At 45.9% G+C, this 16,917-nt stretch overlaps 2 protein-coding genes and 1 long non-coding RNA gene across 4 annotated transcripts; 1 reads left to right on the top strand and 2 right to left on the bottom strand.

The window, feature by feature from the left end:
• Window positions 1-1,743: 1,743 nt before the first annotated feature.
• LOC100837327 (putative methyltransferase At1g22800, mitochondrial) lies at window positions 1,744-4,977 on the bottom strand. Its single transcript, XM_003578746.4, has 10 exons — window positions 4,551-4,977; window positions 4,224-4,362; window positions 3,810-3,879; window positions 3,632-3,696; window positions 3,475-3,553; window positions 3,153-3,240; window positions 2,803-2,867; window positions 2,618-2,707; window positions 2,291-2,422; window positions 1,744-2,186 (listed from the first exon to the last, which is right to left on the bottom strand). Exons 1-9 carry the CDS (start codon window positions 4,888-4,890, stop codon window positions 2,306-2,308), a joined length of 1,053 nt encoding a protein of 350 aa, XP_003578794.1. The 5' UTR covers window positions 4,891-4,977; the 3' UTR covers window positions 1,744-2,186; window positions 2,291-2,305.
• A 1,039-nt stretch (window positions 4,978-6,016) lies between these two features.
• On the bottom strand, window positions 6,017-7,560 carry LOC100829332 (glucuronoxylan 4-O-methyltransferase 1). Its single transcript, XM_003576919.4, has one exon. The coding sequence runs from the start codon at window positions 7,433-7,435 to the stop codon at window positions 6,530-6,532; it is 906 nt and encodes a 301-aa protein (XP_003576967.1). The 5' UTR covers window positions 7,436-7,560; the 3' UTR covers window positions 6,017-6,529.
• Window positions 7,561-10,308: 2,748 nt separating this feature from the next.
• Window positions 10,309-16,259, top strand: LOC104584755. 2 transcript variants are annotated; one of them, XR_001407890.2, is made up of 8 exons: window positions 10,313-10,508; window positions 10,588-13,130; window positions 13,270-13,353; window positions 13,489-13,636; window positions 13,733-13,802; window positions 14,512-14,646; window positions 14,735-14,866; window positions 15,667-16,259. It is a non-coding gene; the product is annotated as an uncharacterized LOC104584755 (long non-coding RNA). The 2 variants fall into 2 exon arrangements; XR_732715.3 differs by having other exon boundaries at window positions 10,309-10,508; window positions 14,735-16,234.
• Window positions 16,260-16,917: the final 658 nt, after the last annotated feature.

The following is a 16,917-nucleotide window of genomic DNA, read 5'->3' as shown; positions in this document are numbered from 1 at the left end:
CTTGTCGAAATATTACATGTATTTAGACACTTTTTATGAATAGATGCATTCATTTTTAAGCAATTTTGAGACAAGAATTATGAAACGGATGGAGTAAATGACAATACTCGTTTTTTTTGCAAGATTCTCAGATCCATCTATGGACGACTGAAGCAAGGGTCTCCATGTTGAAATATTAGTGTTTTTTTCTGTAAAAAAAAAGAAGAAGAAATATCATTTAGTGCTGATATAGAGTCCTACGGGCAACTTCAGCGGAGCGACCCAAACGGACCGCTTTTCCTGTCCGGTTTGGTCCGCTTGGGTCGCGAGACGGACGCAAATCGTTTCCGTGCCTCGCCTTGATCTGTTTGGGTCGCCCCCCCTTCCTAGCGCTGCGACCCATTTCGGACGACCCCTATTTGGCGTCCAGATTCAAATTCCTCCCATGTGTGCGGCCGATCCCCTGTTAATTGGCCGGCGGCAACAATTCAGGTCAATCGATGGCCAAATTAGCAAGCAATTCAACATATCAATGTTTAGGCCTCATCGGCAGACAAGCATAGTTCATTACAACAACAAAAATCCCGGTTTTGGAACCAAATGAGGGCGATCAACTGGATGGCGAGGCTGCATCTCAGGCTAGGGGGGGGCGGTGGCAGGAAGAGTGGCGCCGATAATTTCGTCCACCATGGCCAGCTTGCGCGAGAAGGGCAGGAAAAGAAGGAGTGGGGGGAAATGAAATGTGTTCCCACTCACACAAACAGGGTAATATCGCGTGCGAAGGCCCTGCGCTCGTTGTCGTTGTCCGCATGCGACACAAACCCAGACTAGATTTGTGTTGGCGATGCATCCCGGCAGACCGAAGCTGACCATCCACCCGAAATGCGCGAAAATGGATCGCGAGGCCGAAGTTTGGTCCCTCCGGAATGCCGGACCGAAACGGAAACAGACCCACCCGGCCGAAATGGATCGCCCAGACCGGGCGCCCAATGTCCGTGTCCCCGTGCTCCTCCCTCGACTGCCTCCTCCTCCACTGCATCTGGCGGCCCCCTGGCGCCGACGACGACAACAGCAGCAACACCCACCGCCGCTCCCAGCTGCTGATCGACGACGACAACAACAACAACAACAACAACAACAACAACCACCGCCAGCGTCACCAAGCTCTACATCACGTCGTCTCTCAATCGATGCCAGAGAGGCGAGTTCGGCTTCGACCACGACAAGTGTGGCGCGCCCGTCGAGTGCCTGGAGCGCAGCCTCAAACATGTCCGCTTCGCCGGTGTTCTTGGTCGCCAAGGCCAGAGCGCTGGAGCTCATGGAATTTGGCGTCCGGGAGGCTTGTCGCGACCACGACTAGTGGATGGCTGATCAGCGCAAGCGCCTCATGCTGGATTCCGAGGCTTCGCCGGGTGCGCGGTTTGAGTTCAGGACTGATATTGCCTGCTACGATGTTTTCTCAAACCACTTTGGGAACTGATCTTTGGGAGATCTTCCTGTGGGTATTGCAGACTCAGACAACTTGGGTGATACTTCTTCCTGATCACTTTCAAAAACTTCTTACATTCAAGAACAGAGCATTGCTAAATTAGCTGTACGGGGACAGATCGATTTTATGCATGCTGATCTGCTCGAATTTCCAAAAGATCGCAAGTTCAAAACATATGCTTGATTTCATAATTTTAGCATCTCTTCAGGGGTTCCTCTTTTCCAGTTCTGGAATGAAGAGGATGAAAACCAAAAACACATCTGAAAGTCAGGTAATAAAGAATAGCTAAGCAGACCATAATACTGCTATATTCTCAACTTTGATGGTAAAAACGACCTTCAACATCCAGTGTTATGCATACGATTACAAACCATCAACAACAAATGAAAACTTGGCAAGTACGTTTTCTACTTCTCAGTCTTGACGGGACATGTTAATTGCAAGTATCCCCGTCGAACTTAAGCAGATCTCAACCACAACAACACTAGTTGCATCTCATATAACATTGTAAACACGGCACGGAAAGCCCTACAGGTGAGGTTCACACCATTATGTACTCCCTTGAACTCAGTACCGTCGCACCGACACTGAATTATTTACAAGGCAATCGTGAACGATGTAACGGGAGGGATTCTTCAGACCACGATTGCTTTCTGCAAACGGGAAGCCTCAGGTTCTGTTATGAGCCACTAGGGGATTTCTTTTCGACAGATGTTTTCTGCATGAAGGTCGGTAAAAGATCACAAAGGATAAGCATAGCTGCAGGAGCTGGGGTGAAGGAACAATGCAGAAACACAGAAGAACTAGATGTCATCCACATACCGTTTGATGAAAAGTTCAGTCCTGGTCGGAACCAAATTGTTTCCTTATGTCACTGAATGATACGGTGGCAGAACCCCTTTGCTTAGCTTTTTGCTGTGATGAATGCTCCCTCCAGCCAGTCATGTAAATTACCTGTGCAAACAGGCAACATTCTCTCAAGCCATGGATCATTTACAATAAGGACTTCACAATTTCCAGCCTCTATTAAGTCAAATTGGCTGAGAAGGGGTATTATAATCATAGTAAAGTTGAAACAAAGGATGATTTTGGTCTGAATTTTTTTTGCCCTTCCTTCCAAGAAAATTGTAATATCAAACAGTACAAAACCTGAAAGGTTGCTGGAATGGTTCCATCTTCTAACCCAAACATTGACTGGTAAATGGCTGCAGTGGCTAGTGCTGTGTCTCTCTTCAATATCTGACAGTAGAAAACCAGTACAAATTCAATTACCCTGATAACTGAATTAATTGGAATACATACATTTTTCAGAAAAATATTATGATAATACTCACAGGGCTTCTTTGAAAGAGAGCATTTGTTTCTCCCATTGCTCTAAGATGTTCCACAATTTCCAGGGCTAGTTACCAAAAAAGTAGTAAATTATGAGGACAAATAAGCAAGTTAGTGAATCTCCAATGTCAAGGTATAATAAACAAATAGGTATGGTTAATAAAAATTGAACTTATGAGACACCCATTACTATTGTACTATATTGATAAGACCAAAGTGACTGTTCTATCTGACAGTCTTTATGGATGTTTACAGAGCATAAGCATAAAGAAAGAATGTTCATTAATCTTCAGAAAATATTGTAGAAATAAATACACCACTCATCGGAAAATTCAAGTTCTTTTGTACAAACCACTATTGTACTTGACTGTGTACCGATCTACATCAACTCCTGGAAGGGCAAAGCCGGCCCTTGACAAAAGGTTTCCTGCATCACGCACCTTGAAATGTACAACCAAATATCACCATTAGAACAGACAGACAACTAATAGGTCAAGGTATTTTCTCGAAAGAAAAAACTCTTAGGTCAAGGTAAAGGCTATAGTTTGCAACTAAGATCCAGTCTCATGGGAGGAATTTTACCTTCTAGAAAGCTAAGCTATTCAATAGAGACATAAGGGAAGCATATACAGTATCTCATTTGGGCAAAATCTCAAATCATAAAGGAATCATACTTGTGCTAAAGGGGACATTCGAGGACTGATGCCTCCCTCACGCTCCATTTGAGCAATCGTGCATGCAATTCTTAGTTCCCTGATCATAGCATCCAACAATGGCAAGTCAGACAAGAAATTGAAAAATGTTGATAAATGGTAAATCAAAGATTATCACTTTAGAGTGTCTCCACCAAGAATTGATGCAAGAAAAAGGCCATCAGGCTTCAACGCCAACCTACACTGCCATCAAAGGACAACCAGTTATCACTAGTTCAGATATTTCAGTGTCTGATAACTGAATGTTACAGACCTATTAGTATATTGGTTTCATTGTTTAAAGTAAGAGAAATTACCTGTATCATTGCTCCAGGTAGATCATTGGTCCAATGAAGCCCAAGACAACTCATTACCAAATCCTGGGAGCTTCAGAAACCAAGAACCATATTAATAGGCTAAACAACACAAGACCACAATTTATGTTGTTGCTTATACTTTTAGTTTTCACAATCAGCTGATCAAACTTAAAAATCTATAATCGACTTTCTCAACATGAGTACAAGAAAGCAGAATATAAAATCGACAACTTATCTCTTCATGCATAGGAAGGGGAAAAATACATGAACTTTCATCGGAACTGAAGAAAGTATTTTGAGGTTTGAGGAGAGAGGTGCAAAGATAAGTTGCTTCAGTGCAGTTAGCCAGTTACTCTATTAGTACGTAGATGGGAAACACACTGCAAGCTAAGCATGTCTGACACAGATATTTACCTTTCTTTAATTGGAAGAAACTCTTCGTCACCAACGATAAAATGTGTCTCAAGGCCATCTCCAGCAGCATTGTCCAACTCTCGCCACTTCTTCACCATTTCAGCCGACATGTCCATCATGGTCAACTTCTCGATTCCACCTGCCACACAAATCATCATCACCATACTGCAAGTTACAACAGACTAACGAGAAGCAACAGGGGGCATATCATTTCAAGTTGAAAACTAAAACTTTCAGGAAGTCACTAAACATGGCTCAGCGCAGCAAATTGTAGAAATGAAGAGGTTGGTGCAAAAAAGACGAAGAAGAGCGAGTTGAGTAGCTCACCGCGGCCGCGGATCAACCGGCGGACGGCGCCGGCGGAGCCGCCGAGGCAGAGCGCGGAGGGGAACGCCTTCCTGCAGTCCTCGAGGCGGTCGAGGAGGTTATCGGCGACGGCGTCCGCGAGCGCGTCCGTCTCCCGCATCGCCCACGCCGCCCGGTCCCGGTGCCGGCGCTTCAGGTCGCGGTCGAAGATCTTGACGCGGCCGCCGCCGTCCCCGCCATCCAACCCGTCGGCCGCGGCGGCGGAAGAGAAGTGTTGCGCGGGAAGGAGGTTCTGGTGGCCGCGGTTGCGGTGGCGGAGGAGAAGGACGCGGCGGGCGGCGGCCGCGGCACCGGAAGCCATGGCGAGCAGTCGAGCACCGGCCGTGGAGGACAGGAGACCACGCGACCGGAGACAGTTTTGGGCCTCGTCTTGGACGGGCCAGGCTGTGTTTCTCGTTGGAGTCGTGGTAGTAATACTGTACGGACGTCCGTCGATTTACTGGATAGTGGGCCGATTTCTCGTCGGTATTGAACATGTCCATGGTTAAGGCCCACTGAAAAGGAAAAAAAAAATCCAAATACCGTTATTCTTCTTCTTTTTTCTCCAACCAAACGCATCGTCCACACTGGTTTCTTGATATCTACTCCGATTTTCCAGCGAGCACTTTTATAACTGTTCCTCGAAAAGGAACTCCGTAACTCTCTGTAAACTTGCGTGTAAACAAAAACAGCAGACAGGCTTGCATCTTACATCTGCAGGTTCAGAGATGTCACACCTTCTTCTTGACCTCTACGGATGAACAAACTTCCCCGCAATCAAAAGAACCCCAATTCCTTGGGTAATTATTAAAAGAGACGCCCGATTCGGCGCCTTCGGCAAATGTGCCATGCCATGGGAGAATGAATTGAAAGCCACCCCTTTACAAAATGGCAGGCAGGTCACTGCCCCAGCGAAAAGACAGCGTACCATATGTATTCGTCCAAGCAATCAAAATCATCAGACCGCCGTCGTGTCAGCTAGCCAGATTGGAAAGGCACAGCGGAACACACCTCAAGTAGAAGTGGAGTTAATATCGGCAGCTGAAATCGTTGCAGCTCGATCGGGATCCATCTTTCAGGCGTAACGTAAACTGAATTAACTGACACCTCTAAATGAATGGTTTCAATTCAGCGGTAACTAGAGTCGGGATAAAATTAGCTGAAGTCGCAGAGGAGAGAGGGAAATGGTAAAATCTAGAGTATAGAAGACTCGATTAAGGAGGGAAATACGTAGAAGATGTATCTTCAGTCTTCACTCACCTTTGGGTTGTAATGGAACCGACGACCGCTTAATTGAATCACACTCATCAGACATGGTAGAACATACTACTGCGTCGTATATACGTGTCGGGGATTTGGTACGGAGGGAGTATATTTTTTCCTCATGAAGAATGAATCTATGCAAGATAATGTTACTCATGATTCATCATATAGTACTCCATTAATCATTGATCCAAACAATAAATCTTATTATCATCCTATAGTACAGTATTATTAATCATTGATGCAAAGAAATAAATCTTATTATCATCCCCTCGTTAATTCCACATACATCTCCTTACTTAAACCATGAACCCAAAAAATAAAGAGAAAATATATTGCAAAAAAAAAAAGACTAATGGAAATAAACAAGAGAAGAACAACATGTATAGTATAGATCCCCTGACGAAGTGATGGTAGAGATAATCTACAGCATATTTGCCCAAGGCCGCGCCGCACCGTCGGATCGTGCATCCAACCAACCGCTAGTAACACGATTGCATCCGCAGAAGAACCAACAGAAAAAAAATAATCTCCACACCCATCTCTGATCTCCCTCCTGCGCTTGATCGCGAGCGTCCGTCTCTCGATCCGACGGCCACGGTAGTAGTGGTAACAAGCTACGCCCGTCGCCTCCAATGGCGTCGCGGCAGTTCGAGGGGTAAAATGGGTAAAACAGTTGATCAAGTTGATCAGGAGTTTCAGTTCTGGGGGCAGAAGGGCGTGCCGGGCTTCTCCCGGTGAGAAGGAACAACGAAGTGGCGGATCCGGCCGACCTGCTCTTCGAGGTAGGCCTCGCAGAGGAACGCCTTGGAGAACCTGTCCTCCACGCTCCGGTCGACGTCGTGCACGAACACGTCGGTGGCGCCGTCCCCGGGCCGCCTCGCCCGCGCCGCCATCCCCGCCGTGTAGATCGCGCCCATCCTCCCCGGCGCCTCGGGCGTCCACCCGGTCGGCGCGTCCACCATGATCAGGTCCCACTCCACCTCCCTGAACACCGCCGGCAGACCCTTCAACGCCAATTTGCACGAGGAGGATTCCGGGCCGGCGTCGAGGTCGGCGCCGACGCAGTCGGAGTGGTCGCGGAGCGCGAGGAGGTCGTCGGCGTCGGTGAGGCGGGTGTCGTAGCGGACGTGGTAGGACTCGAGGTCGAGCCCCGAGTGGGCCGCGCGGACGGACTCGATCCACGACGCGTCTTCTTCCAGGAACACGGTGCGGCCGCCGTGGTTGAGGGCCGCCCACATGGGGCTGTCGAGCCCGAGCCCGAACACGAGGAAGTTGCACGGGGACCGGCGCTGGAGGACGCGGAGCGAGACCCCGATCTCCGCCGCCGTCTGCTGGGGCGTGGTGTTGGTGGTGGCGTAGTGGACCAGCGTCTCCGCCACCGCCGCCGGCAGCTTCCCGCAGGACTCTCCGCCGCCGTGGAGGAGGGCGTGGGAGGAGGGGGGGTTGGTGGAGGAGGGGAAGAGGGTGCGGGCGGAGAAGAGGAGGAGGAAGGCGGCGAGGGCGGCGGCGAGGAGGACGCGGAGGCCGAGGAAGCTCTGCAGCTTGGCCGCCTTCATGGAGAAGGTGTGGATGGCCTTGCGGGCGTGCACCGGGCTCGACATGGCCAGAGCTCCTCCTTCCTTGGTTGCGCTCTGCTCGTGTTGTTGCTTCGTGAGAGGTTTATATGGCTGGAGGGGCGACGTCGATGATGATGCTTCAAGGGTCGGCGAAGGATTTAAGAGATTGGTAATGGAGGTAGGATAGATTAGATGAGATCGATCGTGAGGGCATGTTCAATGGTCCATAAAGATCGTCTTATCTTTGACATTTCACGTCAATTAAAAAAGACAACAAAACATGTTGTATAATGGGTTATCTCTTAGTGTTTCATCTTAAAATTAATGTTTAGATGAATAAAATTAACTAAATAAATTCTAAGAAAAGGTGAAATCTGGTATAAATTTGCCTTGTCTTTGCCTTATCATTCTTGTGAAGAAATCATCTCTTAATTAAGAGAAGACTTGTGTTTTTTTTTTCGTTTCTCTCTCTTCCACGTCAGATTTTATCTTTTGTAGCATCGCTAAGAGAAAGTTGACGTCACCACATTGCACACGCCCTGATGATGGGTTATTGGGTGACGAGGACAAGGGAGCTGCAACCCTGCGATGTTTGGTCTAGGGTTGGGAATTCGGAAGTGGGCCGTCCGTTTCGGTTGCGGGTGATGGCCTGATGGGAAGAGGCGCGTTGATGGTGTTGTGTGGAATAGCCCTGGGGTTTCCTTGTGATTCGTAGCAGATGATGCGTGTTTATAAATACGAAGGGATGGACGGATGGATGCGAGATGCGATGGAGTTATCATCTGTTTCACATGACACGAGAGTATACAAGGATGGGGACGATCAAGTAGGTGACACTGGACAAGTTCTGGACAGTGGAGCAGCCGAAATGGACTGCCACCTTCTCCTCTCTAAGAAAAGAGGGGTTTTACCGTAACAGACAGATAGATAAGACCCATATCCAAACTGCCCACGAATCCCCGGCCTATATATATACCAAACTAACTCAACACTACCCTGATCCCCCTACTTCCCTAACAAGCTAACACGCACACCGGTAAAAATGTAACCTAAAAAATCTGGCTGTTGCCACGAACTGTTTTATAATATCTCGTCAAGTCAAAGGAGTACTGGCGGATCGCTCATGTCTACTAGGCACGGTAAATTTCGACATGAAAGGAGGCAGCAGCAGCGTCCTTCCTGTCTTTGCTCCTTTACTTTTACTCCATGTTCGCTCGTCCTTGCAGCTAACTCGCGAGGCTGTGTACTTGATGCTTTGATGTAATAAAGCACCTGTCCTTCCAAAAAAAAGGGAGTAACAATCTCTTGGACGAATGCATGAACGATTTGTACTGCACCAATTAACGTGCATGAGTGACTCCTGTACCGCCAGCACCAGGTTGTGGGGGACTCACAGAAATTCTGTCCTCCCAGCAGCAGTACACTTTCGATCGGGTGATCCAACACAAAGTGGAAAATGACCGACCGGTGGTTATAACGACCTCCCTTCAGTCTTCATCCATCCATGAATGCTGATCACTAACCAAACTGGTACAGCTCTTGCATGCAAAGCATTCATTCGTTAAATCAGAGATGGGTTGATGCTCCCACAGTAGACATGTGTACTCTCCCAACAAACACGAAGCTGTAGCTCTCTGAGTTTATGGAATGGAATGGAGACTATGGGAGTGCCCATTCATTGATGAAGATCGACTGTGATGTGCCAATTGCTGATACAGTGATACAGCACTATTGGTTCGTTCGCTTCAACAAGAAGCGGTGGTCACCTCTCGATCTCGAGCAATGATTTTTGGAAGCAGATGAGAGAAGAACCATCTAGCTTATGGTGGGGCGATCGATGACGTGTTGTGGCTGTAGGGCATGATATTAAACTCTCCATGATTTAATTTTGATGTGTTGTTTTGGATATGGCAAAGCAGTCATAAAGAGAGATTCGGTGCGGACATATACGTGGAGCACTTTGGAGAAATTTAGTGGTTTTTTTTTGTTTTAAATGAAAGATTCCTACTTTGGGTCTCGAAAAATTCACAAGGAACGTATCGACTCTGAAGAGAATCAAAAGAAAGAAAGAAAAATATCTCCCGTGTTCCAAACCTCGATCGAATATGGTGGGATCGATCACCATGTTGCAGGAGTATGAAAACGATTAGTAGAAATTTTGTTTTTAAAAAAACGATTAGTAGAAATTTTGTTTAAAAAAACGATTAGAAATTTTAGCCGCCCAAAGCTTTTTTTTTTGGGCAGTAGTTGAGGCTTTACGACGTGTCGATAGTTGTTGCTGATGTGATAGGATTAAAGATAGGAGGTCACTATGATCTTTCCTTGGAGTATCAAAGGAGTGAACTGAAAGAAAAAGGACAATGATTTGGTTAAGAGTGGTTGGGAAAGAAAGTAGAGATCCATCCATGGACCGATCAGAGGGCATGTTCCAAAAGTGGATGTGGTTCTTTTTTGAGAGAGATAACTTACAACTTTCAGGTTCCCGGAGAAATTGTTTCTTCTATCTGGGCCGTTCTCGTTAGCCAACAACGTAACATGTCCGGCCATGTACCGTAAGATTTTAATACGTACGAGTAATATAATGGAAAACAGTTTTTTTTTTGTAGAAAAACATCAATGTCTACTAATTAAATTTGGGCTAGAAATCAAATCATGATCAGTCTGGATTCGCTTTGGGGTTCGGGCCTGTGCCCTTCTGACTGAAGCTGGGATCGAGTACGAGCAGCATGGGGAAAAGCACGAGACATAGTACTCAGAACGCACTGATCCTCACAGCTCGCATCCTCAGAGTAGCCGGCTAGCTGCCTAGCTGCTCCCTGTCTTGTCTAGGACTAGGAGTATATCATGCTGTCACCACCACAAGATTATTAATTCTTCGTTAAAAGGACGTCCGCAATGCAATGCACCGGATCGACCTTTTTCCCTCACCGTCATTCCAGCCTTCCAGAGATCGCCGGCCGGTAAGCCGGTGATCGATGAGGTCACATGGCGTTAGCTCAACCAACGCCTCAACAACTCTTCTACGAGCACGCCACGCCACGCCACGCCACTCATGTACAGCAGCAGCTAGCACACGCACCACTGCAGTGCAGTGCGCCCTTTTTTCCTTGGTGCTAAGGTACTTTATACACTAACACTAGTAATCAGACTAATCACTAATAATTAAACTCTGACTCCCTGCCGATCTTATCTTGCAGGCGGCGGCCATGTGTCACCCTCACCAACTCCGGCGCGCGGGCCAAACGACGAGCGGCTGGGCAGCGAGAACTCTGCTCACCTGCTGCTGCATGCGCGCGAGTGGGTGGTTTTACTCCTTTGTTAATTAATCGTGCGCCCCGCTATCTCATGGGTCAGCTTCAGATCCGAAGCCGTTGGACTGCTCGTTCTTTGATGATTTTTTTGATGGCCCGTTTGGAGAGATTACTGCACGTGCTATTCTGTTTTTTACCTAGAGTAGAAGTTATCGAGCTTTGATGTCGATACTTCGATGATGAGTAATTGGCACATCACCGAATGGTAACCTCGATCGTCTTCCTTAGCCTTTTTTTTTTTAACTTACAATCTTTTCAAGACTTTTACTTGCTCTCTTTTAAAGGAACTTTTAGTTTTCCAACTTTCAGTCTTTAGAAAAGAGCTTTCAATGTTTTCCCAACTTTTTCTTAAAGAACTTTAAAACTTTTGAAATGAGGTTTCCAGTTTTTTTTTTCCAACTTTCACTCATTTAGAAAGAACTTTTAATTTGCGCAGAACATCTCGTTTCAAGAACTTCCATATTTCCAAACAAAATTTCCCTAACAAATCTAGTTGACTTTTGATCAGAACGGCGAAGCTCGGCCAGCTTTGACTGCATCGTGAAACTAGCGAGGCTATGTATTCCTAGATCTGTCAGGCTGGATATGAAACGGTCATCCAACTCTCTTCGTCACCTTCTTTTCCGAGACGGTGGACTGTTCTCAGATAACTGTCATCGGCGTCTTTTGGTTTCTACCGGCGACTTCCCGACTGCTATGTCAACAACGTTTCTCTGATTTCGATGTGGTTAAGAGGTACATAGGCATCGTCGAGCTTCACTTACGGCATGCCACTGGCGTGTGTAGAAGAAGATCACGATGTACCACACGGACTTGCTATAATTTTGTTTTACTTTAAAGATTGTTTTTGTAAAGGTTGGTTTCCCTTTAATATATTGGCCTTGGCCTCTCGGAAAAAAGTACTTGGCCGTAGTGCACGGAGTACTATGGAGTAATCTAGGATTAATTACGTGATAAAAACGCACCGATACATGAGTATCTCTAGGGTACTCTTGCTTCGAAATTAAAAAACTTCTTGGAACTTCAAATTTTCGTTCGAGAACACCTCTTGCTTAGGACACCGTGCTAATTGTCTGTTTCAGTTAAAGACAAATCGTGTTGAGTACCCAAGAAATTAACTAGAATTCCTCTCTGCATCTCTATGCCACAGCTTTGTCTTCCCATGCAGTATTCGAATTGACTTGAGCTGGTCATTAATATTTCCTCATTGGGATTCCGAGTAGACTTCAACAGGGGTCCGTGTTTAAGATTCCAGCTGCTTTTGGTTATGAATTCCACGGCGAGCCAGCATCCCTCCGAGTTCTTTTGTTTAAGGAGGTTGTCTGACATTTCTGCACGGAAATTTGAAGCAAAAAAAATAAGAAGAACCGAATTTACGGGTGATAAACGATCGTGTTATTGATTCCAGGGTAAATAAACATACTGATTGTTTTTAGGGCAAAATAAACAGGAGTACTAATTTTATTTTATTTAGAACTTCTGATGAGTGCTTGGGAATGGGACAGGTGACGTCCGTGCAAAGGCAAAAAAAAGAATTTTGAGCAAAAGTAGCAAAGGCAAATATCTCTCTGGTCTAGGCAGGCATAACTACTAGACCCATCCATAAGGCCCATTAATTTAAATATGGGCCGCTACATCCTGCTGCTTGGGCTTTGCCCTGATTGTGTTATTTTTTCGAGGAAGACCCACATTGTGTGACGTCCGTTCTCACAGTCAGACAGAGCGGTCCGTCCCATGCCTCTCCACGCACGAACGCGGCAATGGCGCCCGCAGCCCCTCGTACTTCCCAAAATCCCAAGTTCCCAGCTCTTTCCCCCAATCCCCGATCCCATCTCCTTCTCCCCGATCCCATCCCCGAGCCGCCGCCACTCCCATCGTGCCCGCAGCCCCCTCTCCTCCGCCGTCGCGCCGCCCCCGCCTCCGCTCTGCCCCTGTCCCTGCTCTCCTCCGCCCCCGCCTCCCCTATGCTCCTTCGGCGATGGCCGACGGTGAATCGGATACGGATCGGCGCTGCTGCGCGAGATAACGGTGGAGGGGGGCTTCGCCTTCGTGGAATCGGCGGAGAAGGAGGCAGCGGGCGACCTCCGGGCGGAGGAGGCGTCACGGGATATGGCGTGGGAGCAGCTACACTCGCGGTCCTGCAGTGAGGTTGGCCACGCGTGGAGTGACGCCTACGCGCTGGCGTGCCTCCACATCGCTCGGCTCCGCCGGCTGCCGCCGACCGCGCCCCCTGCGCTGGGGGCGCTCGACATGGACGTCATCCATCTGCCCACATAGAGCCGCCGTCCACCGCGCCGACGCCGCCCTCCTCCCCCGCTCCGTCCGCCGGCACCGCCGTAATTTGCACGTCAGCCGCCACCGCGCAACGGCGATCCGCGCAACGCGCATCCTCAGCCGCCGTCGGACCGCCGCCGCACGTCCTCCCGCTGGTCTCAAACCCTAAAACCCATCTTCTTCTCCTTCTTTTCCTCGTTTCTCCCTCGGATCCATGGGATTCGCTTCGCGGATTGGTTGTTTCTCCGTGCGCGATTAGGCTAAAAACAAATTCTTCCCTTTTCCCTGTGGCAGGCGCTGATAATGATCGACTGCAATCGGCTGCAAAAAGAGCTCGCCGAGTGGCAGGTCGGCCCTCCCACTGGGTTCAAGTACAAGGTCTGTGATAACCTCCAAAGCTGCAGCCTTACCGAACCGATCCCCGAAATTGATTTTCTTTTTCGTGCGTGCATGTGTGTTTTATAGATGGTTTAGGATTCCTCTTCTTACCGGTTTGTGTTCTTGATTTCCCAGATTTTTTTTGGAGTTTTGGGGGTTCCTACTGATTGATAATGGAGCTTGTGGAGCTTGTGATGATTAAGTAAACTGGTGGGTGATCTAGGTGGGCAGAGCGGCCAGTCGATTTCCCCGAGCATTAACCCATGGAGGCACCTCAGGCGAGGTTTCTTGATAAAAGTTGCACCTTCAGTTAGCTCTTTTCAACTGTTAAGTTTCTTTGTTTGATTAGATTGGATGATAACCTATGCCCTTTTTTCAGGTCATTTTCTTCAACCCAGCGCCGATGCATGAATACATCCACCCATTAATTCGATGGGATTAATCTGATGGTAGCTTTTGTTGCTTGCTTGTACATAAGACTGAAAGCAGCTCTGATGACATGCTTAATTTTTTATCGTATAACAAAGTTGCAAGTTTCCAGTTATGTGCATTATCATTGTTTACCGTATTTAGTTTTCCTGATTATTCAACTTCAAACAAGGTGTGCGTACCTCACTGCCATGTTGATTCCTCATGTTCCGGGCTTCAATACGGTATATTTAATTCCCTAGGCCATTCTGGTCTATGGAAAAAAATTCACAACTAATATATGCTTACTACGAAGTGATCTGGACCATTTTTATTTACCTTACTCAATCCAACCCTTTATTTTCAGAAGCCATCCTTGTTGGCATGGCTGTGTACATATTATGATGCTATCAAATTAGTGATTTTCCATAGTAGATGATGGATTTTAATAAATAACTCAAAGCAACACTACTTTTATGCCAGTTGAGCCTCTTTCAGTCTTCATGCCCCCAACCTTTCTTTAGTTGCTCTCTGTGCTTTTTCATGCTCTTTTAAATGATCATGTTGATATTCATTATCCTTCATAAAGGTGCCTGCCAAGTCCAGGTTTATTTGTCTGTTAGAACAGTTACATAAAGAATTTGTAGACGATATGATGGGACTTCAAATTTGTAGACGATTCAGAATTGTTGGGGTTCAAATATCAAGAATACTTTATGCCTATGATGAGCCTGACTATATGTCAATCAGGTTTGTGAAGGCAAAGTTTGATCCATTCAGCTGATCGATGAAAGAGGTGTGGCTGGATGGAGGAGGTATCCTGTGAAGAGTTCGGTACAGGAGACGGCACATCTTGATGATATTTTTCGGGACATTCAGGACAATGTAAGTAGATATGTTCTCATCATGTGATCTGTTAGAAACTAAAGATCAAGAATTCAATCCTTTTTTTGTGTGTGCTGTATGTCTTCAGGATGCCAAATCGACCACAATGAATTTTTAACGATATATGATGCATAATGGAAATAATCCACTAGGACAAAAGGGACGGGCGCAGATGAGCTTTGGTCTTAGGGAAGCATTGAAGCTTGGCTAATGTTAACTGGTGTGCACTATCTTCCCACTTTTCTCTCTTCGTGCTAGATGCTTTATGTGGTTATCTTCTCTCTTAACAATCATTGTTTGCTGTTGGTGGCATGGTCATTTGATGCCCTAATGATAGCAATGCTCGATGGACCCTCAACCAATATATTTACTTCTTTGAATTTGTAAATAAGTGCAAAAATCTGGCACCTTTCTTGCCTGCACTTATAATCAATCAGAGTATTAAACCAACTGAAGATTGGTTCAGGTTAAGATCTGAAGTAGTCACTATATTAGCTATTGTACTGTAGCATAACTGAAAATATAATAAGGGCATCTACATGGGAGTACAGAGTTTAGAATTGCTGGGTAAATAAAAAGAAGGGGGTTTCCCTCTGCATGTCATGAGTTCAGTTGACTCAGTGATGTATGTAAGGTCTAATTTTTTAGCCAAATTCCCAAGAAGGACAAACCAAAACAAAGCCTCGTTAGAACCGAAGAACATGACCGAGGATGCGTGAGACAAAGTACCAATGATGAAATCATGGTCCACATATGGGGATACAGGGATTAGAAAAGGAGAAAAAAACATACGTTAGAAACATTTATTGAGATGAGGCTAGCCAAGGCATACATGGTTAGCCGTAGCAACGCACAGGCTCCTAACTAGAGATTTCATCACCATTCTAATTTTATGTTTCACTTATAAAGCAACATGCCGGCATCTTGACATGCTAAGTTCTTCTCTACTTTTCCTTCCTGGAATTCTTCAACTATAATTTGTTTTGTCTTATCTAACTGGACTCGAATACTTTACTGCAGAAAAAAGGAGAAAAAGTGGAATTCTTCAACTATAATTTGTTTCCTCCAAACATTTGTGTAGTATTTCCCCTTCTCTTATAATTTGACAATCTTTTCATTGGCCTATGTTTGAATCTGACTTGTGCTAACAGAAATGTACTACTCCGTATGTACTTTCATGTTTGAAATATGAGGTTGCTCTTTTTGAAACAACCGTTTTTTTCCTCCAAATCTCGCTAACCTCATTAGGCCCCTGATGTGTAGAGCCACTGTTCAGAGAATATGTTGCTTGAGTGGTTAGGAAAGGTGGGTGAGCTTGGATTGGCAATGGCTGGAGAAAGAAGTCTCGGAGAAAGAAAAAAGAATAGTGGATTATTGAATTTAGATTCAACCGTTCAAATTGTGACGGTTGTTTTACTACAGGAATAGTCACAGCCTCACAAGACTAGTCGTCTCATGCACACATGTTCTAAATGATATATGTATGGTAACTAATTTCTTGGCAACTCAAGGGGTAATTTCAGTGAGGGTGAATGAACCATCACCATCTCAGATCTTTATAAGAGTAAATATTTTGTATTCTCAGCTATAATACCATGTGATATGAACCTGAACTCTAATTGTCCCTTGGTGGAAGTTGGCAACAGATATGCATGGCTTCGAACTTCAAATTTGAAAATTGGATGCAGGAGTCAGGTACTTTGATATGTGCTTATACAAAACTAGTTAGTTATCTACTGGTTCATGGTTACTTGTCCCAAACAAATACGGAGTATATAGTTTTAGTCAAGTCTCCCTGAAAAGCGTGAAGATAGACCTCCTTGAAACTAAACCGAGACTGGGATCACTTTCAGCTTCTGAGTTTTCGCTAGGCTGGATTCTGTGGACATCCATATCCATATTTTGTTATCTAACATGCATCAATGCCACCCAAAGGGTTTAGACTGATGGAGACCTGCATCTAGGGTTCAACACTACTGCATTTTTACGTAGTTGGTTTAGGCATTTCGCTGATTAATCTAAATTACACTATGCAAACATCGTAATAGAATGGAAGCATATTATGTTTTATGCTACTCAGCCAGAAGGACGGCTGAATACATGTAACTAATTGATACCAAGAGATACTAAGAAACACATGTCTTTAATGGTTTTAACTGAACCAAACCCAAATGTACAAACTAACCAATTATAAATGGTCACTCCAAATAGGGGATAATTACAAAGAGAGCGGGACCCTTGCGCTTTGCATAACAGGCAATGACCGGAAAG

Source organism: Brachypodium distachyon, chromosome 4 (genome assembly GCF_000005505.3).
Source record: "Brachypodium distachyon strain Bd21 chromosome 4, Brachypodium_distachyon_v3.0, whole genome shotgun sequence".
Taxonomy (NCBI): domain Eukaryota; kingdom Viridiplantae; phylum Streptophyta; class Magnoliopsida; order Poales; family Poaceae; genus Brachypodium; species Brachypodium distachyon.
The sequence above is the reverse complement of the archived record's forward strand: the minus strand, read 5'-3'. Positions and strand labels throughout refer to the sequence as shown.

What these genes read in the sequence shown, in the direction of transcription:
- LOC100837327 (XM_003578746.4), bottom strand. Translation starts at nt 4,890, where the DNA reads ATGGCTTCCGGTGCCGCGGCCGCCGCCCGCCGCGTCCTTCTCCTCCGC. An exon ending in CTTGGTGGAGACACTCTAAA is followed by an intron (nt 3,554 to 3,631) that starts GTGATAATCTTT and finishes TGCTATGATCAG; the next exon opens with GGAACTAAGAATTGCATGCA. An exon ending in GAATGTCCCCTTTAGCACAA is followed by an intron (nt 3,241 to 3,474) that starts GTATGATTCCTT and finishes GTACATTTCAAG; the next exon opens with GTGCGTGATGCAGGAAACCT.
- LOC100829332 (XM_003576919.4), bottom strand. Translation starts at nt 7,435, where the DNA reads ATGTCGAGCCCGGTGCACGCCCGCAAGGCCATCCACACCTTCTCCATG.